Source organism: Amia ocellicauda, chromosome 12 (assembly GCF_036373705.1).
Source record: "Amia ocellicauda isolate fAmiCal2 chromosome 12, fAmiCal2.hap1, whole genome shotgun sequence".
Lineage (NCBI taxonomy): Eukaryota > Metazoa > Chordata > Actinopteri > Amiiformes > Amiidae > Amia > Amia ocellicauda.
This window is the reverse complement of record NC_089861.1, coordinates 27,187,918-27,213,212: the sequence shown is the minus strand read 5'-3', so window position 1 is coordinate 27,213,212 and position 25,295 is coordinate 27,187,918. Positions and strand designations below refer to the sequence as shown.

Here is a 25,295-nt window from a genome sequence, read left to right as displayed (position 1 = left end):
GGGTGACCTTGGAGAACGGTGTTGTATTTTGGGTTTAGACTTTCGAGGACATGAGCTATAGCTTCGGCAAATGGGTCTGAACAATTGGGAAACAAACTGTAAAATAATAGGTTGTAGCGCTATCTCACGGCCAAATAACGCTACATTGGCGGGATGTTCCTGGAATTAGCATCGCCCCCCTCGGGTTCAATGGTGGACGTGAAGAACAATGGTGTGGGCGGTATGGAGCGGAGTTATTATAATAATAATTATTAATTATCAGTAGGAGTAGTAATAATAAGCCTACTGTGTGTTGGACCTGTTCCAAAATGAAGTGCATTGGTTAACCAATGAATAATTTAATTATGTTCGGTCATCTGAATAGGAAACTTTGTATTTGGAAATGTTTTTAAAGAGCTTTAGTTTTTTACTCTTCAAGGTATTTCCTTATTTAACAATGTGTTGTTTTGAACGATAATCAAGTATTAGAAACAAACGCCATCAAGACCTTAAGACACAAACGAGCTTGTAAAGGTAGCGGGGTAATAATAAAGAGTGATGGACACATTTTAAAAGGCTTTCGAAGTTCATTTGCATATCTTGGTGCCGTTTATGAGAACTGCGCAGACGAACGCTTCCCTCTGCGCAGACCAGCGCCATCCACTTTCGCCATCAAGCTTGAACATTTACCTGTGGGCCGTCGCATTTTCTTTCCTAGCAGGGCAAACGGGGTGTATGTGTGACAAATGCAGTATAACAAACAGTGAGATAAAAAGTGAAAATCTGAGTTAAATCCGTCAATATATGGCTGATAAAATATAAACGTGAAGTGATCAGCCGCAGTGATGTCTCGAAAGTGTCTGATAAATACCATTTGCTACAATGTCAACTCTTCCCCGTCCCCCTCCCTGTCAGGCGCATTGGTTGCGCCAGTATCGCTTGTTTGCTCCTTGAGTCATTTACCTGGCTCTCATCGAAACCACCGCCATGGTGGGGAAACGCTCATGAAAACCATAAAGTCTTTCAGATTATTATTTTTTCACTTATAACACGCTGTTCTTGGTAGAACAAACATGCTGTTGCGGTTACTTTTCTTCATGACCCTTTCAATAGGTAAGTGAGGCATTTAAAACAATATATAATATACAGGACAGCTGGAAGAGTCCACACGTTGTTTTCTTTCTTCTTTTGGGATAAATAACTTTTGGATTCAAATTCACCGTGTGTTTTCCAAAGATGAAAGTTAAGTAATGTATTTAATAATGAATTAATCGATTAAGAGTTACTTTATTTTAACCATTCGATTTGTAGATTGTTTCAGTATTTAGAAAAAAAAAATTTGATGGTTAACATGGTTAAATGAAACTGTAATTGTAATAATTATGACTCTGGCAACACCTGCCTGCTCGAAACGCATGGATCTTATTTCAGTTTTGGTTTGGATACAGCTTTTGCACTTTTGACCTGAATACAGGTAGATATCTTGGTTTATCAGTTAAAATCGCCTTTGCTGTGTTTTTATGCCAAACGGTCTGTTCTTCCACACTTATATGACGTATTTGCACAACGTTTCTGCAATGGTGTTGTTTTCTGTATTTACTACCATGCGGCCTACTAAATTTGCTGCTTTTCAAGCCCACACCCTAAGCCTTAATTATGGTATCGATTAATAAAACAGGCCTGAATAAATAACTGCTTTGGATTCTTACATTAGTAACATTCTTCATGTCATAAGTAATAGTCATGCGGAGAAAAATAAACGTTAAACTACAAATACTCATACAGTACAGTACAGAATATAGGCTAATTACTTGCAATTTAAAAAGAGATCCAAATTCCGTTTCCTATACAGTTCAGAATCTATTTTCTATATATTTGTGAGCTTTGTGACCTATGTATTGAGTCATTTACCTTCTGATGTTTTTCTCTGTAGTTTCGCAGTGTTTGGCTGTTCTAGTTCATACACGACTTGTTGCAGAACTGTTTGCTACACAGTGTATTAAATCATCTGAAGATAAAGGTGTTATAAGACGCACATGAATTTGAGAATTACTAATCGTTTATGAATGTGCCTTGCAAAGAACAACAACAAAACAGCATGTCAGGATTATTATATAATAAATATGAATTGAATTGAGATGGTAAAGGACACTCACATTTCCCATGGCTGCAACCATGACTATTTTCAACTTTAAGTAGAAGTTGACTTATTTTATTCTCCCCCTCTATCAGACTTGTAACTTAATATTAGAAGCTGAGTGAATATTTGCCAAAGGTAACTGTATAATTGTGTATTCCTCCTCCAGTAGAAAGCTTGACTCCCACACAGGAATGTGCTCTGCATTAGAAATGGTAGATTGCAACGCAACTAATAGTAGGTCTGCAATGAATGACTTGCACACAGTCCCTGTGGACTAGCAAGTAATGGAGAAGTGAGGAATGGGGTGAAGCAGTCTCCTGTTGTCTGGATTCTATTTAGATAAATCCTGCCTTGTTTTGCTTCATCTGCCTGCCATCCCTAATACCTCTATGGGATTTTTAGGTCAATTGTTATATTCATTTCCTAAAGTGATCTTGCAGGCCTTGAGTTCTAGATTATCATCTGGGACTTTCCATTCAGGAATGTCAGGAAGTCTTTAACAAGTTTTACAATTGGTATTGTAGCACTTAGTTTCTTCTATTGTTAATTGTATGGCTCTGCTTGAAGACTGATGGTCCATCCAGGCTGCATTGTCCTTGCAAATGAGGAGTTGGGTAGGATTGTCTGAGAGGTTTACTCCAGCAGGGACTCTGATGGAAAAGCATTGAAAAAACATTGCAATGCTTCAGTCACAGTGTATATGAGGGGATTTTGCAATTTATATGTTGCGGTTACAGCTCCAGTCTCCCGTCATGGAAGGCCTGAAGAAAAACAATTTGTTGAATGCTTTAGTTACAAGAAACTGACATGGTTTTGTTTACTAGCCGAAGAAGGAGGGTCTGGAATCTACCAGTCTGTATTTAAAGGATTTCTACACAGGGAGAGGTCCTGATACCTCATCATTGGCAAGTCTGGGCCTATTGCATTTCAGTTGCTTAGTTGATCATCTCTTTCTTTCCCTTTGAATTCAGTGTTGTGTATTCAAACAGCATGCATTTGATTACAGACAGCCCAGATGTTATATTGAGTGATCTGGGTCACCAAAGTGCAGTGTTGGCTCCTTTTCTTTCTAAATTATTTATGAAAATATGGATTCACATGATTCACTGCAAGTATGTTATTGGTAGTTCTCATACCCTAGTTTCAACAAAACTGATGACTCAACCTGAGTGTGGTTTCCTGTTGCACAATGGGGGCTGTGTTTGCGGACATGGAGAGAAAATAATAAAATTGTGGGCAATGACATAACTGGATCAGTCATGGCCAAGTGATACTGAAATATTGTGTAGGTCCCCCTTTTGCCACCAAAACAGCCCTGACACGTCGTGGCATGGACTCCACTAGACCTGAAGTTGTGCTGTGGTATCTGGCACCAAGACGTTAGCAACAGATCCTATAAGTCCTGTAAGTTGCGAGGTGGGGCCTCCATGGATCGGACTTGTTTGTCCAGCACATCCCACAGATGCTCGATTGGTTTGAGATCTGGGGAATTTGGAGGCCAAGTCAACACCTTGAACTCGTGATTCATCAGACCAGACCACCTTCTTGCATTGCTCCGTGGTCCAGTTCTGATGCTCACATGCCCATTGAAGGTGCTTTCGGCAGTGGACAAGGGTCAGCATGGGCACCCTGACTGGTCTGCAGCTACGCAGCCCCATACGCAACAAACTGTGATGCACTGTGTGTTCTGACACCTTTCTATCAGAACCAGCATTAACATTTTCAGCAATTTGAGCTACAGTAGCTCGCCTGTTGGATCAGACCACACGGGCCAGCCTTCTCTCCCCACGTGCATCAATGAGCCTTGGCCGCCCATGACGGTTCACCGCTTTTCCTTCCTTGGGCCACTTTTGATAGGTACTGACCACTGCAGACCGGGAACACCCCACAAGAGCTGCAGTTTTGGAGATGCTCTGACCCAGTCGTCTAGCCATCACAATTTGGCCCTTGTCAAAGTCCTCAGATCCTTACGCTTGCCCATTTTTCCTGCTTCTAACACATCAACTTTGAGGACAAAATGTTCACTTGCTGCCTAATATATCCCACCCAGGTGCCATGATAACGAGATTATCAGTGTTATTCACTTCACCTGTCAGTGGTCATAATGTTATGGGTGATCGGTGTATGTATGCAAAATAACTTCATCTGAACCATCTCCATTTGAATCATAAAACATTTGTAAATTGGATTAAAACACACAAAAATACAATATAAATCAATAGCAGTGAATGGCTGCTAATCTCTGTGCTGTGTCACTGTAAACAGACTGATTGAGAACTCGGGCAAAAAGACTCCGAAATGGATGGGTATGGCTTCTAACTTGTAGCAAAAATACCGCAGTGATTTTGCAGTCATTTGTATCTATTTTATTTTGACAGTCTCTGCTATTCACCCCCCAAAAAATAACAATCCCTTCAGCCCTCACACACACATGCATATGGACATACTTATCTCTATTAAATGTAGTTTTCTGACTTGAAACTAGTTGAGTATTTAATACACAGCGGTTTTATTTAAAGTACGTGTTCAATACAATAATAATCGCAAACATATTAATACTGATCTGAGAAGAAACAAAGGAAATGCATTCAGATTAAGCCAAAATGTTGATTTACAACATCAATTCCACATGAAATCTTTAGGGTTGAAATCTTCTAGACCTAAAGTATTCAATCTTTTTTTCTTTTGAGAACCTCAAAATATACATTTGTAGACTTGTATTTTGCTATGTGTTAAATTAGCTGCCATAATAATTGCAATGGAAATAGCCAGTTTGCATATTTCTGTTCCATAGTTGGATGATGTGAATTTGATTTGTTTTAAATGTATTTCTAAATCCAGCCACTTTGATCAGAACGGAATGGAATTGCATTGTATCGAATCGTAATATATTGAATTGACTGAATCGAATTATATTGAATCATTCATTTTTCTAAACTTATCTTTCCTGTATTATATTGATGACAGTGTATCTGGATGTGTATTGAATCATCAGACATGGAAAGATACACACGCCTAGTGGTCAGGGCTCTGGACTCCTGAGTGGAGGGTCGTTGGTTCACTCCCAGTTGGGGAACGTTGTTGCTGTACCCTTGAGCAAGGCACTGTACCGAGATTGTTCCAGTAACAACCCAGCTATATAAATGGGTCATTGCATGTAAAACAAATGTGATGTATTGTAACAATTGTACATTGCCCTGGATAAGGTTGTCTGCTAAGAAGTATAATAATGGGAAGTCACAGTGAGTTATTTTTAAAAGTAAGGAAAAGATTGAAAAGTTTTATTTTCTATTTCAAGGTCTAGGCCTAACACCACCCTTGTTTGTAGGAAAGACCTTAAATAAATCTAACACAATTTTCAAAAAATATTATCTTCCAGATATAGTCTATCCAGATCTCAATTTAGTTCAATTTTTATGTCCTCATACCCTGCCTTCTGTAATGTGGAAGTCAAACAATGAACTGTAGTTCAGAAGTGAACAACATGGTTCCAGCAGAAAAATATTCATAGTTCACAATCTGCTTGATTTGGGCCGTCTTGAGCAGATCAATTAAAACATCAGTTCCAGTGCTTTAAGGTGGAGAGATCCACAATGTAGGTATTTAGTGTCAGTTGATAGACAGCATAATGCTTTGCAGGAAGTTATGATGTTAATATTGGAATCGTGGAGATCAAGATCTTGGCAATATACGTAGGGTTGATGATCTACACCTGTCCATTCGTACTGAATTAATCTGTGTTCCACAGGGTCATCAATGGCGATCTCCGTGACCTGCCCAACCAAGAGGTACGTGGTCATCCTGTTCCAGCCTGTCACGCTCACCTGCAACTACCAGACCTCCGCCCAACAGCCGCCAGTGGTGATTTGGAGGTACAAGTCCTACTGCCAGGACCCAATCCAGGCGGCCCTGAACCCCAGCAGTGCAACCAACCAGCTGGCCCAGGCCAACCCCAACTACAACCCCAATATTGAGTGCGCCGACAACCAGCGCACTGTCCGCACCGTGGCCTCCAAGCAGGGTAACACCATCACTCTGGCGGATGGGTACCAGGGCCGCAAGATCACCATCATTAACAGTAAGTGTATTGCACCTGTGTCTGATCCGAGGCCTGGTGGTCATAGAATGAATAGCCTCGGTAAGAAGAACATTTGTAGAGTGAGGGCAGCGCAACGCCAATATGATCACATGGAGTTTTTTTTTTTTTTTTAATCTTGAAGGCATGGAGAACAGTGTCTTTTACTTTGATCTATAGTGTGGATGATAGTGTTAAACAAATTTGAATGTGTGATGATCCTTAGTGTTACACCAGCAGCTTCTATCAGTATTGTTGGGTATCGGTTAGGGCTCTGAACTGTGGAGTGGAAAGTTGTGGGTTTAGTCCTAGGTGGGGAACACTGCTGTTGTACCCTTGAACAAGGTACTGCACTGAGATTGTTCCAGTAACAACTTAGCTGTATAAATAGGTAATTGTATGTAAAATTAAATGTCATAGTGTAACAGTTGTAAGTTGCCCTCGATAAGGGTGTCTGCTAAGAAATGTAATCATAATAGTTTGTAACATCTCTCTCACGTTTCTGTCCCAGATGCTGACTTGAACATTGCGCAGACAGCGTGGGGAGACAGTGGAGTCTACGTCTGCTCTGTGGTGTCCACCCAGGATCTGACTGGAAACAGTGAGGACTACACTGAACTAATCGTGCTGGGTGAGTGTACCTGGAATAAATCTGCTTGAATCTATTGGTTGGTTCCAGAACAAATTCCAAAGGAGCAATTTAGTAGTGTTTTTAAATTGCAGTTATTTGTAACGTAGTTTTGTGATCTCTGGCAACTCTGCCTTACAAAGCACTGTCTGTGCTTTAATCTGTCAGCAGCCCATGTCCTACATGGCTTGTGCTTTAAACCCATGACAGAGGTTATGGGAGAATGCAGACAATGTCTTTGTATCCTTGGGTGAGCTTCTTTAGCCCAGTTCCTCCAGTCAACACAACCATTTAAATGGGTCACTGTCATTGCTGTGGATTTAAGATGCCATGGATCAGTCTTCTACCCAGGGCTGGGAGTGCTACATCATTTCACCGGTGTGAGTGGCTCTACTTGCAAAACTGAGGGAACGCTGGGTCAAGACCATTGAACTGCTGCATAGGTGGTGACTGGGTAGGAGGTGGAATGTGACTCGGCAATCACCAGGGGTGTGTGATGGGGATGGTGTATTTGTACTTTATTAGGAGGACGTGAGTGACCTGAATCGGAGTTGTCTGCTTATGAAATGGTTTTAATCCTTTCGCTTAAGATCAGCATAGTAAAGTAGAACTATTAATCATGAAGCATATATGTGAAGTTTGCATCCAGCAGTTAGTTTCAGGATTACCTCACTGATGTGGGTTGAGTGTCAGCTAATATTACATATTAGGTAGAATTTAGTTCTTACAGATTTCAATTTGAATGGGATATTGTAAGTGCACAAATTACAAAGCAAGCAACTGCACTAACATGATGATCATTTATTCATATAGAACTAAAACACTTCACACATTTAGATTTTCATTCTATGTTCAGTACTGTAGTTTTTCACACTTTCCATATATTGTTCTGGTTTTGATGCCACAAATTGTGCACTAGCAAGTATACTCGTCCCACTCACTTAGTAATTGGGTTGAGTTTTTACTGGTTCTGATGAACACATTAGACGCATATACACTGCCATTTCTGATCCAGATAAAATTCTACCAGTGAATTTGATCCAGATCAGAAATGGCATTGTAAATGTGCCTGTTAAGTGGAGAATCACTTGCTAATTTAAACAAATGAAAATGCATCTTTTTACATCTCTACCATGAAAGATAGGTTGAACAAAAGGAACTTTGTTTGATTTTGGAGAGTTTGACCCCCAGATCTGATTCTACATTCAGGTGATTATTATTATTTTTATTTCTTGGCAGATGCCCTTATCCAGGGCGACTTACAACATAAATGCAAAAATACAGAGAAGTACAAGGCATCAATCATTACAAATTCAACTTAGCTAAAACATAGCAATTCAAAATACATTTTACAAATTCCAATTACAATTTACACAAGTACAGTAAAAGACTTCCTACATCCTAGACGGTGAAAGCTAAGTGCTGTCAAGATGTAGGGTTACAGACGAGGGCTACGGGAAAGGGAGCAAGGAGGAAAACAATCACGAACGCGAGAAGCATAATAAGCTGAAGTGCTATCTAGCAGGGATAGAGGACGGATCTGGCGTATGTTGCTCAGGAAGAATCTGCAGGTGCGCATCAGCATGGTGATGTGCTGGGAGAAGGAGAGCGCAGGATCGAGGGTGACTCCTAGATTTTTAGTGGAAGAAGAAGGAGAGAGTGTGGTGGATTCCAAGGGGATCGAGATGGGGAGGTCAGCAGAAGTTGAGGAAGAGTGGGGGGGAAAAAGAGGAGATCTGATTTGGAGAGGTTGAGCTTGAGGTGGTGCGAGTGCATCCAGGCGGAAATGGTAGACAAGCAGGAAGAGATGCGTGAGGGGTTGAGATGGTCAGAAGAGGTAAAAGACAGGAAGATCTGGGCATCATCAGCGTAGAAGTGGTAGGAGAAGCCGTGGGAAGCGATGACGGGGCCCAGGGAGCTAGTGTAGAGAGAGAACAGGAGCGGGCCCAGGACGGAGCCTTGGGGAACACCTGTGAGGAGAGGTTGGGGGGTGGATGAGGAGCCTTGCCATGTCACTTGGTAGGACTGTTCACTGAGGTAGGAGGAGAAACAGGTGAGAGCAGTCCCAGAGATCCCAAGGTCAGCAAGGCAGGACAGGAGGATGGAGTGATCGACGGTGTCAAATGCTGCAGAGAGGTCAAGGAGGATGAGGACTGAGGAGAGGGAGGCTGCCCGAGCGCGGCTGAGGGAGTCAGTGACAGCCAGGAGAACCGTCTCAGTGGAGTGAGCTGTGCGGAATCCGGATTGCAGAGGATCAAGGAGTGAGTGTTGGGACAGAAAATCCGAGAGCTGACGGTGGACCGCCCGCTCGAGAGTCTTGGAGAGGAAGGAACGTAGGGAGACAGGGCGGTAGTTCTGAGGAGAGGTGGCATCAAGGGTTGGTTTCTTGAGCAGTGGGATGACAGCAGCTTGTTTAAATGCAGAGGGGAAACAGCCAGAGAGGAGGGAGGAGTTCAGGAGGGAGGAGATGAAGGGGAGAAGATCAGGAGCGGTTGCTTGGAAGTGATTTCTGTACCGGGTGTATAGCAAATACAGCAATGTTTTGGCTTGAACCAAATCAAAACTACTTAGTTCTTCCTGCAATTTTCAAACTTTGTACACAGTTTAATTGATTACATAGACATTTGTAATTTGTGACTGGTGAGTTGGTCACATGTTTGCTTAGGTTCAGGATCAGTTTCACTTTTCACAATTTGGTTGAAGATTATTTTGTTTAAAAATAGTTTTAGAATATCCAGTGAATTAGGGGTGGGCAATCTGACGATTTTATATTCTGATCGATCTTGAAGACGTCCACGATCTACTTTTCAAGCGAATCGATCTTTTATTACCTCATAATAATGTTAAAACTACAACACTGACTGCCTACTAGATGGCTTTGCTGATTGGCCAAATTATACCACGTGTCTCTATCATGTGTCTTTCATGCGTGGTGACATATTAGAGAAATAATTCAACATGAACTAGCAGCATGGCGGATGAGGAGCTGGTACCGAAAAAAGACTCAACATCAGTTGTGTGGCAATGGTTTTGCAATACACAGTCAGATTTCTCAGAGAAAAGTTATCTGTAAATCTTTTCAACCACCTGAAAAGGAAGCATCCGAAGGAACATGCCAAGAGTGTTTTCATTCAGGTCGGTACAACCCCACTCATCTGTATCTCACGAGGTCCCGAAACAGAGTTATCACTGACTGACACATTAGAGCAGCCGAAAGAATACAACAAAAGCAGCAAACGATGGAAAGAGGTGACGGAGGAAGTCACATTCTACTTAGCTAAGGATGTGGTGCCATTCAAATCTGTGGAAAACATGGGATTTAAAAGACTGATCTACACTTCAGACGCACGGTATGATTTGCCAAGTCGCAAATATTTTTCTAATACCGCCATTCCCTATATGTATAGTGAATGCCGACAGAGGATCGCTGCATAAAATAAAGCATGTCCAATTTTTAGAAATGTATTTCATATAATATAATCTATTGGCTGCTGATTGCCACTTGAAGTTGAAACAATGTTTTTTTTTCAGAATTTGAAAAGTATACACCTTTTGTGTTGTTTATATTTTATTACTGCAATTTTTGAGTACTTTAAAAATTGTTATTTAATGTTTATCTATTGACTGATGATTACAACTTTAATATTTAAAATAGTTAAACTCAGGACATTTAATGACCATTTTGACAACTGATTCTTTAATTCAGTGTTGTGTTTTAAATAGATAAATCCATAGGCTTGTTCCAGTCTAAATATTCTCAATAGTACATCTAAAAATTGGGAAGATCCTGATTCAGATTGTGGATCGTGATTGTGTTATAAGATCGTGATATGATTTTTTTGGGAAGATCCCCCACCCCTACAGTGAATGTTGAGAAGCTGAAGTTCGCTTTTGTTTGTCAGTACATTTATGGAATGTGCCTTTAATTATTCATATCTTCAGATAATTCTGTGCATCCCCTTTCTAATGTCTTGCTAAAGAACTTTAGTAGCTAGTTGGATAAACAGGAAAATCCTTTGGTGTTTAGCAGTTCAACTTGTTTTAAAATTTCCAAATGTTGTTGTGAATTTAGTGGACAGTCTAAATTACTTCAGGTATTTGTACCCTGTGGGATTTTATGATGGTAGACTTGTTAAAATAATCAAATTTATTAAAAGCTTTTATTATTTAGTGTTTGTTTCAGGCAGTTAGACTTGGCAAACAAATTTCTCCAATAAATGGAGCTACTGGTTTGCTATTTGCAGTAAATATCTAGAGCCGACAGTGCTTGAAGCTTACACCTGGATTAATTATTTATTTTGTGAGCTTTTTTTTTTTTTCTAGCATCTGGTTTCAGCTTCTGTCACATAACTGTGTATTTTATTATATTTTAATCCACTCAATGAATTGCAGCAGGCCTATGATTCTTAGTTATTGTATGCAAATATGTTTCTGCATTTGCCTGCTAGTATGTTCTGCCACTTATACTTGTATTATTTTATCAAACCAAAAAAATACTTAGAAACAAATAAAGCTGCATGGCTAAGCCGGTGGGCACTAGACAATGTATGTGTATTAAAGGTAACCGAAAGTCACTGCAGTTACAGCAGAAAAGGTCTTTCAGGATATCTGTACAAAACCAGTCAGACCGGACCAACAACTGCTTTATAGATTGTTTTTGTTTCCCCCTTGAAACAGCAGCTGCCTTTAAATTAGTGCCATCTTTATTTGGTTATTATACTAACTCAAGTACAAGTAGAGCTGTCTTCAAAGGTTCAAACATTTGAAGGATCGTTCGGTCACCACACCCAATAAGGGCTTAATGGGGTAAAGGCAGTGGGGAGGAGCGTAGGCAGAAGGCATAAAAAGTGGAGGAACAAGTCAATGTGTGAGTTTGTGTTCAGTCCCTGAGAGCTTGCTGTGTTCTGTATCTTTAGTATTTACTACTTTCAGTATAGTTGTGTTTTTTTTATTTTTATGTAATATTAATTGTGTTTTACACCGATTCGCTATTTTGCAACACTTTCTGTATTGAATACAAATTTTAACATGCATACGTCAGTGTGCATACAGTTTATTAAAGGGGTAGTCAATAGGTGATGGCGGGCCAAATCTGGGCCACCAGACACATTTGAATGGACCGTGAGAATAATTTTAATTAACTCATCATGATTGGATTGGATTTTTTTTAATGTATTGTTATGTAGGTGTGTTGCACTCAGTGCTTGTTATTGTGTGTAACCTAGCAGCTCTTCCTGGTTATTAGCCAATAGGATGTTACTTATTAGTATGGGATGTCCTATATAGAACTTGTGTCCCCGTTAGGTAGTTGATTGCTTGTAAATTCACTGTTATTGCTTCTCTTTACTTGTTCTGGACTGGGGCAAGAGCGTCACTTTGTACAAGTTAAAAAAATAAATAAAGGTATTTGGTTTGTTTTCCCGATTTCTAGAAATAAACTGCGGATCGTGGATGCATACACATGACCTGGCAGGGGCACAGTGCCATAGCATGTATTCACTTAGAAACTCCTACATCAGTGGCAGAAATGTCTGATTTCCAATGAAGATGCATATTTCTTCATTGCAAATCGGGAATTGTTCATACTCACCAGTTTCAATTACAGAGACCCACCGAAATAGATCTGTGATTGACAAGCACCAGAAACCGTGTCTAGTTGCTGCATAATGTCGGTTTATGTGTGATTTTTTTGGTGGTGGTTGTGAAGCATAGATTTGTTTGAGTCCAAATCTGCCTGATTTCATGGAGATTTTGAGCTACGTTTTTCAACTTTGAAGTGACTCAATGGTAAAAATTCACTCTTTGGGACAGCCCTGAGTATAAGAGACCTTTTCCTCACTCCTGCTAGCCTTTTGTTGTGCTTGCAATAGGCTTTTGAATAGCTGATGCCACTGTCCATCTCAAAGCAGAAACCACAGTCATAAAAATGTACTGACAGACATCATGAGATCTCTCCTCGGATAGAATGGAGCAGTCCATTACTGGAGTGCGACTGGAGTGCATGCTCTACAGCTCTTCTAAAGCAGGGACACGCACTACAAGGTTTTAGCCTCATATTTGTTCAATAAATGAATTCAGGTTTGTAGAAAGTTTTTTATTTGTTTAGCAAATGATTGATAGATATGTAGCGCAAGAAAGCATTCATCATACAGGAGTGATGAATCTATTTAATTGGAGGTTGGTAGTTATTCATCTTACCTGTAACATTGGCACTTAAATTAAAGGAAGACAAAATACTGACACTCCCTATTTTTAAGGAAATGCTATGAAAACTCCATTGTATGCAAACTACACAAATATACTGCTGGCTGAATAGCAGGGCACTGAGTGCCTGCCTTCCTCAATTTGCTTTCCCTGCTGTGCTTCCTCTGGACTCTGACTGGCCTTTATATTGTGCCTTCACGAGAAGTGGATGTAGTCTCGTGAGCCCACTGCTGTACATACCTTAGCAAGCTGTTTTTGGCATGCTCTTGTCAAATGCTGATCTCATTTTTAGGAAAACCGAGAAGGCTGAATGCATGTTAAGGAAGAGCATGCACTGACCACCTCATCGTACACTTTTGTGTTTATCTCCCTGTGTGGGAGCTGATAAGTATGGTGTAATTCTGTTTGTCTATACAATGCAAACCATACAGGAACAATAATCTCCCACAAAAAAGCCACAAATACTATGAAGCACAGATCCAGCGTGAAGCACAAGGTGCTGAGATTTTGTTTTTGGTGTTTGAACAATAACTGCACCTAGTTTAGCTTTGTAGAAAGAGGTCACATGCTAAGAGGCAGCTTAGGAGAGTTCCTCAGTAATTGTGGCTTTTTCTTTCTGTCTTAGGGAGGATGTCAAACACAACTGACCTGTTGCCAGGCATTGACTTATTGGTCATGGAAGGTACTTCCCCCCCAGGACCTCTATTAATACTATAATATCTGTGTTATAGTATTGGGTATATATGCATTTTTTGTTGTTGTATTATTTCTTGGCAGATGCCCTTATCCAGAGTGACTTACAAAATATAAGGTGAATGGTGGAGCATAGGTTTTACCACCTTTTCAGTTGCAACTGCAGGGTTTATTCCTAGCAAAGCTTCTGAATAAACCACTTTCAAATGTGTGGATCTATCAGTTGTATTTTCTTGGGAGAGGAAAAAACTTCTGATGCCTGTTTTATTTGATAGAGATGGTATTTTGAATAGGGGTTTGAGTGTTGTTGTACTGACATTTCATGCCCATGTTTGAGTGCTAAGGTCACCGCTATTAGTGTAACTAATGAGTAATGTGATTATAAAATGCATACAGACGAAGTCCAGAGACCCAATCATACCAGGAGATGGAGACTGGCACACGCTGGAATACTTATACCACTGGTATTGGAAGTGCTGTGGCTAAAATGAACAAATCCATTATTTTGAGACATTTGATTAGTCTATTCATTCATATCAGTCCCAAATACATCTATTTAAAATATTTTTATTTATACATTGTTCTGTGGATGAGTGATCTTCTGCCTGTGGTATATTTAATTGAGGAACATAACTTTATACAAGTCTTTCTAATCAGTATGTGTGTACTTTGAAGTACACCTTTTGCCCTATTATAATATAATTTGGGATAGTTATTTTGTGGGTCAGTCCCAAAAGATTCACCACTGAGGGTCATCACCAATGTGGCCATATTTCCAAAAAACAAAACCTTAAAACATATCTTAACATACATTGTTAGCATGCATACAAAATGAAGAAATAAATGATATTTTGAAAAGTGAAATCCTTACCATTTTTGTGTAATTTGACCATGAAAAGTTGTAAAGTGTGGAAATCTGTGCAATGCAAACACAGATCTCAATTACCTTATTTAGTTAACAAATTCACTGTTCACTGTTTCAATGTGACAGTTTTGTGGAAGTCTACAGCAGCAAAACATACAAAAGAAATTGTAAATAACCCAAACGGGCAGCAAAATGTAATGTTGGGTGTGCCAGAGAATGAAACGCATACCCAAACATGGCTGCTACATGCACCTTTTTAAAAATGTGACATCCACCCCACACAGATGCATGTAGGTTGGTAAAAACATGCCACTAGCACAAAATGTAGCTGGCTGATTTCTTTCATACAGATGTCTTTAGGTAAGGCATTTAATTAAAAATAAAATGCAATATAATAGCCAATGACGTTCAATTCAAGTTTGGTTGTTTTGGGAGAAATTATTTTTTTGTATAGCCAAAGGGGAAAAGGCTGGAAGTTTGCAATTACTAATCCAATTTCCTGACTTCTCCTTGTCTTCCCCCTTTTTCCACTCCTTGTTTGCATTCAGCAGAGCTGCACAATCAGCTGCTGAAAAAGATGTACTGAAACCATTTTCCATCTGACTCAGAATAAGTTTGAGTTTCAGCCACTCTGCACTCCCACACTTTGACAGAGATAAGGGTTGTGTTTTATGTGTGTAGTGCATTCCTCAGCCATGTTCCAGTTATTTGTCTCATATCCAGGATTCCCTGGTAGATGGCAGGGTTATTAGAAGTCAAGGATGTTGGATGCAATGAAAAGTCTTAAAGAGACTTGTAGAAGGTAATCAGTATACAGATAAGTTCTTGTATGCCATGGAAGACAATGGGGAAAGAAAGTCATAGTTTGTAAACCAAATGTTTTTGCTGAATGTGCAAAAAAACCAAAAACATGCATGTCTACTTTTTAGTGATGATCAGTGTACCCTGATAACCTCTTCCCACCCATTGCATGAAAATTCTGAAAAACAATGCATTGCAGTTTATTTAACAAATCTTGTATAATGCCATATTCAGGTGAATACATTATTCCACTAGACCTTAAATGTACAGGCCAGCTGATATAAATGTTTGATTGCTTCTGTACCAGCACTGGTCACACCAATCTGTACTGCTGCATTATTTAACTGTCCAGAAAAGTAATTATTTGGCTAGGGTGACATACAGGCTGTGGCGGTGCTGAAATGCAAAGCAGATTGATGAGGAATAGAACTGGGGCAGCTGCCAATGTAATTGGGGATATACACATTCAGATTCACTGTATACAAATTAAGAATTCTGGATATAAAATATTACAGGATGACCGTATCTCTTTGTACCTTCAGCACGATCACCATTGTGCCCTTTTGGTGTTGGAATATATTGTACCATCCAAAAGACGGCTGAATAGTGCTGGTCAATCATGGCTGTCTCTTTCTCCTAGACTGGCTCCTGGTGGTGCTGGTGGTGCTGGGATTCTTGCTCTTCCTCCTTCTGATTGGCATCTGCTGGTGCCAGTGTTGCCCACACACCTGCTGCTGCTATGTGCGCTGCCCCTGCTGCCCCGATCGCTGCTGCTGTCCCCAAGCACGTAAGTACCCCCTCTAAAACACCACAAAATGTGAAGAAACCTAATGCAGGAAAATACAAAATAAACCTACCCCGATATAATGCAAATGTAGATATAATACAGTAAAGCAAAAATGGTTTTGAAAGTCGAAACATATAGCCGAGCACGTTTACAGCATTTTTAAACTCTTATCTTCAGCACATAAAAAGTCGTATCTGCAAGTCTTAAAGTGAGAACGTTGTTTAAAAACCTTTTTTTAGCTTTATTTAATTCTTTTTTTTTTTTAGCAGACGCCCTTGTCCAGGAAGACTTAAAAAATATCAGAGCAATACAAAGTGCAATAATACAGTGCAGTTCAGGCATAATACATTTTACAAATTTAGTGCCAGTCAGTGGATTTTAAAGTAAAAGTAAAAACTCAAAGTGCCCATGCTACTATTTGGTAAATTACCAAAATTGTGTTTTACAAGAATTTGTAAGGATGTACTTAATTAAAAGTGTTTTCTGATATTTTGTGTGTGTGTTGGTTTATCTTAAGCATGACATGCTGACCAAACGATTGATGTCTGATGAAACCTAGCCCACATGGTTATATTTAGAAGTGTTTAGTGCAGGTTTTGTTAATACAGTATCTTTTAAGTAAGCTCATAAACTAATTGCTGTAAATAAAGAGATACAATTAAGCCATTGTAGAACAGATTTATTTCCTGCATACACAGTGTTCGCTCTGACAAAAATGACATGCTGACTTTTAATAACGGAAATGCTCAAGGCCACAGCAAGGTTGATATAATGCGGTTTGTAAGCGGTAAGAGTTTTTGGCTCCAGGGGACCACATTATATCTGGGAATAGGTGTACAACTTCAGACCTAAGTTTAGTAAAATGAATGCTTTGTGTTCTTTGCTAAAAAAACAATATTTAAATACACGGTTGAACATGATATGCCAAATTCCCAGCCTCGTCCTTTTATCATTTAAATAATTGTACAACCATCCTGTGTGCAGATCATCCCGGCACATGGTGGAATATTTCTTTTGAACTGAAATTAACATTTACTGGTATATCACCCGTTTAATTGTTTTTAACACCATTTTCAATGCAGTATCAGCTTTTTTCATGCTCACAATTTTGTTACGCTTCATGTGTCCCGTCTCTGATTTTTGTTCTTTCTATCTCTCATGGATCCCAGTATATGAAGCAGGGAAGGCTGCCACATCTGGAGTGCCCAGTATGTATGCCCCTACCTTGTATGCACCCACCATCTACTCCCAGCCACCCCAGGCTAAAATGATGCCCTCTGCTATGCCCATGATGCCCATTCATAATCCCAACAATGGGTACATGACAGCATATGATGCGGCCAGCTCAGGTAAGGATTCAAAACATCCTAGGTCTCAGATTGCTGATGTATTTTTGAACCAGCAGTCCTTCATTACATTTTTTTGGTCTTTGTTGTATTTTCCAGTTGGGCAAGGGTCTCAGGCTCCTCTCCTGCATGAACAAGATACCGGCGGCAACTCTGGTAAGTCCGAAAGAGCCAACGAAACACATTCCTATCGTGCACATCATCAAAATAATTACCAGCAGACTAACCTATATACACAGTTTGCAAACTGGATAGGACAAGTTCTGATATTTTGACAATGTAAGACCTAATGACATTCCAGTAGACCATGACCCTAAAAGCCAGTGACACTATGGTGACCTATATCCTAGAACTTTCTAACTAACCATTAAGTTACTGCTATAGACTGTGAATGCATTAAAATGGATAAGGCTTTATATGATCTTTTCATTTGAGAATTCATAAACCTCACCAGTCAAATCCAGTTCACAATGTCTCCTGTCTTTTCCCTCAGTGCGCAGTGGTTACCGCATTCAGGCAAACCAGGCAGACAACTCTACCCGGGTCCTTTATTATATGGAGAGGGAGTTGGCCAATCTGGACCCTGCAAGACCTGGAGATAACAGAGGGAAATATGATCGGTGTAAGATGACACTTTTTATTTGAAAATGCATCTATAGGAAGCTATAATCTGTTTGTATGTTAAGACGCTTGTAGTGCAGTTTCCAAGTGGAAAATAAGGCTGTACAAGAGCTTGTTCTGAGTCTTAACCTAAAAGGACTGCAACTTTATTTAAAATATGAAAAAGGTAGGGAGTTGGCTGATACAGCAATAGTCCTGTAGTTTCTAAAATCATATAAGCATCTTTTTAAAAATGAAAATTACTAAATCATGGCAGATGTCAAGTTCAGGATGTAAACTGTTAGTGTGGATGCTAATAGTCATTACATCCTGGATTGCGGTGAAACTACAGACTCTCCAGGTTTATCTTCCCCACTGCAACAATTATCAAGTCAACCCAGTGTTAGGGTTACTTGCTTACTCCTTGAATGGAAGTATGGTTTCTTTAGACATCATTAAGCATTACTCTGCCCACGGCTGCACGAAAAAGAGTGAAGATGGCATTATTATTTTTGACTTCCAACAACAGAGGAGATTAATCCCCAGGGGAGATTGCAAGTAAGCAATCCCACATTGCAAAAGACAAAAAAGATGCCAGTATTTTTCTTTATCCTTTTGCAATAGCAAGGATCATTTAAAGGAAAAATAAGTGTGACCATAATGGTCAGAATTAATGCTTGTGGATTATTACATATCAAGTTTAGTCCAAACTGAAAGTAATACATTCAGGTACCTAAACAGAACGATAGCACACAACAAGAACAAAAAACCTATGTTCAACTTTGTTACACATAAAATATCAACCTTCAAATAGACCAAGGAAGTTTATCAACCTGTTTTCTGTATTTACAATTCTGGAGTTAGACATCAGAAAGGAGGTTTATATAAATGTTATACAATCTGCTTAATTAAAAAATAATAATAAATCAATTAAATGCTCTCGCATTTGGAGTGATAAAATCACAGGTCACAAAATGTGATCCTAATTTGCTAGCAGACAGATCCTGTGATTGCAGGTGGTTGGATCTAGCTTAACTACCTAAGACAAATCTCCTCTGAACAACATAATATTCCTGCAACTGTTCACTTCAGAAGTTCAGAATGATGCTTAATTCACTGAGATTCCCAAGTGGCAGTTTCAGGTTTCAGAAGTCCCCCGAGTCACTATTAAGATGTCTTTGTGATGTGTGCCCCCTCCCCCGTTCTTTGCTCGTCTCAGTGAGTGAGGTGAGCTCTCTGCATGAGGACCGGGACCCGCGGGGAATCCTACGAGAGGGAATGGGCCGCGTGCGCAACCAGGCCATGATGCCCATCATGGACGCCGACGAGCACATGAGCACCATCAGCAGCGTCTCGCAGCAAGGCCGCTACCGTGACGACGCCAGTAGCAGGGAGGGGGCCCGGGGAGGGGCCAGCCGTGGCCGAGCTCACTCCATGGACAACCTGGATGAACTGGGACGCACTTACTACGATGACTCTTACAGAGCAGGGGGGGGCAGAGGCCGCAGGTGAGCAGCACTCTCGTTTTGGCTCGTTATGGGCTGTCTTCAAGAGGTTGACTTTTGTGCTAAGTTTTTTTTAGCTGTTTTTACTAAGGGAAAAATGCGTCACAGAAATCTTCCCAAAACCCATGACACATTTCACCCCATTCAATAAGAGCTTGTCATGTTTACATAGTTTCTCACCCATCATTCAGCATGATTCTTTCTGAAGGCTAGACTGGAATGAGGTTTATGTAGACAATCTCGTTTTCGATTATAACCTACAACGGACCATACACCGTGTTCTGCCCTGTGAGATTTGCCATGTACTCAACGCTAACCTCTTCTGTCCCAGCTCTGATGACGAGTGGAGCGGGCGGGGCTATGACCGGGATGACCGCAGGAGAAGGGACTACTCCCCCGACAACCGGCGCAAAGACGCAGGGGTCTACAAGCGCTCCCATAGCCGTGACGACCTGATGGACCTGGAGCGGGGGCGAGGTCCCCCCCCACGCGGGGTGGGCTATGATGACAGCTTCCTAGAGGAGGCCCTGCGCAGGAAGCGGATGAACGAGCAGCAGCGAGTGGGCAGCAGGGAACGACTGGACAGCGACAGCGAGGCCCCGTCTTCACGCTCGGGCCGGGGGGGGGATCGCAGGGGTCCCGACCGCCGCAGATACAGCGACGACTACCTCCCGCCGCCCCCACCCCCCCCTTATAGCGACACCGAATCCAAGAAAAGCGACCTACGCAAGGTATGTATTTTTTTTTTCTGATTGTTTTGATGCTATTTTTACAATACAAAATAGGATATAATAAAGCACCCATCACACTACAGAGATGCTTTATATAACTGTTTTTGAGGCAAAAAACCTGATGTTCTAATCACTCTCTCTATAGATAGCAAACTGTAATCAGTCATCTTTCTCTTTCAGAACGGCGCTGTGAGCAGGGAGAGCTTGGTGGTGTGAAGCAGTTTTCGGAGTCTCCCATTTTGGATAGTAAATTGCATCTTTTAATTGGGATTTTCCACATTAGTATTGTGTCCGGGAAGCCTCCCCAGTTCTGAATCATGATGTTAATGTTATAGTACTAAAAAGACGACGTGTATTTCACATGTTAAAACAAATGGTTTGAAAATAAGGGAGGCAAAGTCATGTGATCTAGCAGGAAAACAAATACACTGAAATGAAAGCAGTCTGATGGAGCCGTTCTTGTCCTAATATTGGTGTAACACTGTGAAATTGTGTAAAAAACTGATGATCTGACCAAAATTTTACTAGAAATCTAGACTTCAAGACCCAGGTGTTAGAACTTCATAATTTTTAAATGTCTTTTCTTTTTCTAATTATTAAGAGTTCCTGAACCAAGCAGTGTACGTTGGGATTTTAGTCAGCTTTTGAGACTGACACTTAAACAAACAAAACTTAGCTTAGGGAAATTTATAACCATGTGTACATTAACATTTTTAAAAATAAGTCTACAATGTATAGTTTGTGTGTCTGCCTTCGGTTATTCTGGCCAATATATCTGAGCTATGGCAAACTTGAATGCCAATTCAACCTCAATACTGGCTACCATCCTTTTCGTTTTTGAAGAACAGTGAGTGAAAACAATATTTTTTTAATTTAATATACAATCGTATTTGATTCATTTTTATTCTCATTTAAATGTGTTCTTAACTTGTATAACAAAAGTAAAATGTGCATAGATTAGTTTACCACAACCTCACTGTGTGGTGCTCACAAAGTACAGTCCCTTTTCTTGTGCAAAAAGTGAGACGTTTTGAGTCCTTGTCCTGCTTTGAAATCAAGCCAGTTTTAAACCTTGTGATTTAAGCAGATAACTTGTTAGACATTTAAATACACAGGGATGTTTTATTATAACTGGAATATTGAACATGAATCGCTACCAGTCTTCTGAAGTGCAGAACATTTTTGTACAATCTAACTGAAGTGAACATCACAAAAGTCTTTAGCTCACATGGGGCATTTTAACCAGTGCTAGTTGTTTAACCTCTAATCAACAGTTTTAGCAAATTTGAAATCTATTGGGATAATACACTAATTCATCTTGGAATGCTATAGCTAGGTTCAAGTTTTTAATATGCTGCATTTCTACTTCAATATACTGTATTTATACATTTCCCATTAGACATCTACTAAATATTGTATATAGGCTATTTTACCAAGATAGATAATATGCTTTTTTTTATTGTTTATTTTATTTTTTCAAATATGGGCTTGAAAATCTTGTCTAACCAGTTCAGAAAACAAGAATTTGTCTCCTGTTGAAATGTTTGCTTTGGTATTAAAAGGGTTTTTATAACACTAACACTTTCTCCCCTTTGTGTTGTAATGTAAATGTCAGCTTGTACAGATTGCTAATTACATCCAATCCAAAAAACTAAAAAAGATATACTTGTGTTTATAACTGTTTTGCAACAATTTGAAATAAAGAATTTGAAAAAGCCCAAGCACATGTTTTATTGCACAAAGTTATTACAGACGTCTGCAGGGGGCAAAGCTACTCCATTCTGTACATGTGCTTATGAGGAATAAACAAATACATTGTCATGCCTTGTAAAATAACTGCAGTACTATTTGTTACCTTCACGACATTAAAGGGCTTATTGCAACATTGTACAAAATAAAACAAATACATTAAAATGTCGAACACAGCCGATATAAATGCCTAAAGCAGATATTAATGTACATGCATCACAATTTATAAAGCAACAAAGCCCCTCATTGAAAACATGCACATTCTATAACGACCGGGACCGGAGTGAACATGACGGGCGTGTTGCTGGCGCTGGTCCTGCTGGCACTGGTCCTGCTGGCGCTGGCTCCCGCCCGAGGCCAGGCCGACGCTGCTTTGTCTTGCCCGGGCAGCCGTCCCTGCCTGACGGCCTTGATGTCGAGCAACGCCGTCTACCTGGACTGCCCCAACACCAGCAGGCCGGGCGCGGTCTCTTGGCACTTCACCAACCTTACCGCAGGCGGGGGAGAACTGAAGGCGTTTGTCGTTGGGGGAGAGTTGGTCAAAACCCCATTGAACCCGGATCTCAGTCGCCTGGTTTCGAAAGCAAAGCTGGTGAAAACGGACCTCAAACTGACCGAACCCCAGGTGTACGATTCGGGCGGTTTCCGTTGCCAGGAAGGGCGCAGTGTCTTGGCCCACTACAAGATCGACTTCCAGGACGCGCAGCGACTCCGCCTCTCCCTCGCAGCCTGCGGACAGACTCCCCTGGGCAACGAGACGGTGGACGCGGGCAGCGCCGGGCAGCTGGAGGTTTATACCCGCTGGGGCGCCTGGCAGGCCTGCGACCGCGGTGAGCAGCGCACTGGGGAGCGGAAGAGGGTGGGCTTCTGCTACGTGCGCGTCCCGAAGGGGGAGGCGCTGCCGTGCGGCCTGGCGAGGCTGACGCTGGGGCGGGAAACCGCGGCGCTCAGGCGGGGACCGGAGCTGCAGGTCCAGGGCTGCAGGGCGCAGTGCTCGGAGCAGCCGGAGACGAGTAGCCCGCGGGAGGGCCCTGTTCTGCTCAAGAGCACCATCATCACCCGGCCTCACCAGCCCGTCCGGCTGCAGTGCCCCGGAGCCTCTATTTACAGGTCAATGCGCTTTTGTAACGTGTGGGAGTGAAGATGATACTGGCTGTGCGTTAGCTGTCACAGAAGGAAATGGTGCGCGTTTCTCCAGTGGTTCTCAACCCTGGTCCTGCAGTTACACCTGCCTACACCTACTGCCGTTTTTTCTTCCAACCGAGCTCTCAATTAACTAATTGAACCCTTAATTGGAGTAATTTGCTTACATTTAACTTATTAAATTGTGTAACTGAAACACGTTGGTTCCTTAATAAGATAATGCGTTCCTTTTATTATTATTATTATTGTTATTATTATTATTATTATTATTATTATTATTATTAATAATAATAATATTTATTTTATTTTTAAATTATTATTTATTTATTAGCATACTTACAAAATATAAGAGCAATGCAAAATGCAATTGTATACTTATTTGTCAAATTTGTCCAGTTAAGAGTTCAATTGAGTAATTGAGAGCTCGGTTGGAACAAAAACCAGCAGGGTACCAAGACAAGGGTGGAGAACCACTTATATAGTCATACACACCCGCATACTATAATGATTCGTAACCTCCATGCCAGGGGTTTTCAAACCGGTCCTGGAGTACCTCCTGCCCTGCTGGTTTCTGTTCCAACTGAGGTCTTAATTGCTTAATTGAATCCTTAATTGATCTAACAAAGCAATAAACCATTCAATTAAGTAATTAAGACCTAGGTTGGAACAAAAACCAGCAGGGCAGGGTGTACTCCAGGACCGGTTTGAAAACCCCCTGCTCCATGAGATTGAAATAGGCCTGTCCCATAATGGACAACAATTATTCCTACAAAACGTACCTTTATGTGTGTGTGAGGGGGTGGGGGTCATTTACTTTTTTTGTTATAATTTTTTTTTTTAGCCCAGTGTATTGGGAAAGGAACGGCACCGGCCTCACCTGGCTGGGTTTGTTGCGAGAGAATGGCAGCCACTCGCTGGATGTCCGGACGGGTGGCGGGGTTTACCGCATCACAGGCGCGTCCCGGGCCGACGCGGGGCTGTACCGCTGCTTCGTGAGCCGCACGCTGACCGGCCGCTTTACTCTGCGGGTCCGCGGTCTCTCTCTCGGCGAGCCGCCAGGGCTGCTGCGAGGCAGCCTCTTAATCCAGAACAGCCTCATAGCCCTCACCTGCGGCCTCCTGCTGATCGCAATGGCGTGGCTGTTCTCGCACGCCTGCCACCACAGACATTACCGGCGGCTGCGGTCAACCGAGGAGCCGAACAGGGGTCAGGGACGGGGGGAGCTCCCACCGGAGAAAGCAAGTGACTCTGAGATTGAACCGCGACTTCAGACGCCACCTCATTCGGATCAAATGGATGCAGAACAGCCTTCAATGAGTCAAGAACAATCTGTGAACTAGGCATTCCTCATTTATATGAAAAACACAAAGATGAACTGGCAAATAACGCATTACTGTATTCGATGCTTTCCCCCTAATTTTATATTGCCTGAAAAAAATAATACATTAACTGTGCCCTAAACATTTTTTCACTAATATCATCATTGCCTAATTGTTATTGTTGTTTGGAAATACAAGATACCCTTCAGGACAGTTTTCTTTAAATGTTTATTGGTAAGATTTAAAATATGACCCTACCCATTCTGTTGTACTTGGTTGTGATTATTGAATGCATGTATATGTTTTATTAAGCATAACCTTCTCTCAGGCCTTTGTATCACTGTGTATCACTAGTCTAGTGCTGGGTCTTCATATTGGCTCTATAGTAGACATCATAGTTGAGTATGAAGCAGACAGGCCTTGTGTGGTGGCCTTGGCCAGCCTAATCCCCATCACACCAGCTGTCTCATCTCATGGGACTGTTACCTGGGACCACCAGGCCTTATGTTACAGAGTGGTCCACTCAGCCAGAGGACCCAGGACCACCGCCCAACCCACATCCATGGTGAGTCTCCAGTCTGGATTCATGGTCAGTCCAGAGCAGCTGGAATTTGATGAAATGAAGGTTCAAGACTGTGGTGCTTAAACCTGTCCGAATCTAAAAAGTGATGCTTGCCTGCTATGAGGTGGATGTCCAATATGTCGGCCTACTCCACATTTACTATGCACT

General features: G+C 41.2%; 2 protein-coding genes across 3 annotated transcripts; both read left to right on the top strand.

The window, feature by feature from the left end:
* The first annotated feature begins 925 nt into the window (after positions 1 to 925).
* On the top strand, positions 926 to 22,075 carry LOC136764807 (lipolysis-stimulated lipoprotein receptor). Of its 2 annotated transcripts, XM_066719134.1 has the most exons (11): positions 926 to 1,092; positions 5,868 to 6,197; positions 6,706 to 6,825; positions 13,652 to 13,708; positions 16,026 to 16,172; positions 17,342 to 17,521; positions 17,618 to 17,674; positions 18,012 to 18,140; positions 19,338 to 19,626; positions 19,955 to 20,354; positions 20,535 to 22,075. In XM_066719134.1, the coding sequence occupies exons 1-11, from the start codon at positions 1,053 to 1,055 to the stop codon at positions 20,568 to 20,570; spliced, it is 1,785 nt and encodes a 594-aa protein (XP_066575231.1). In that variant the 5' UTR covers positions 926 to 1,052; the 3' UTR covers positions 20,571 to 22,075. The 2 variants fall into 2 exon arrangements, with proteins under 2 accessions (XP_066575231.1, XP_066575232.1); XM_066719135.1 differs by lacking the exon at positions 13,652 to 13,708 and having other exon boundaries at positions 928 to 1,092.
* A 317-nt stretch (positions 22,076 to 22,392) lies between these two features.
* Positions 22,393 to 24,836, top strand: LOC136764041 (protein FAM187B). Its single transcript, XM_066717873.1, has 2 exons — positions 22,393 to 23,213; positions 24,088 to 24,836. Exons 1-2 carry the CDS (start codon positions 22,393 to 22,395, stop codon positions 24,584 to 24,586), a joined length of 1,320 nt encoding a protein of 439 aa, XP_066573970.1. The 3' UTR covers positions 24,587 to 24,836.
* The last annotated feature ends 459 nt before the right edge of the window (positions 24,837 to 25,295 follow it).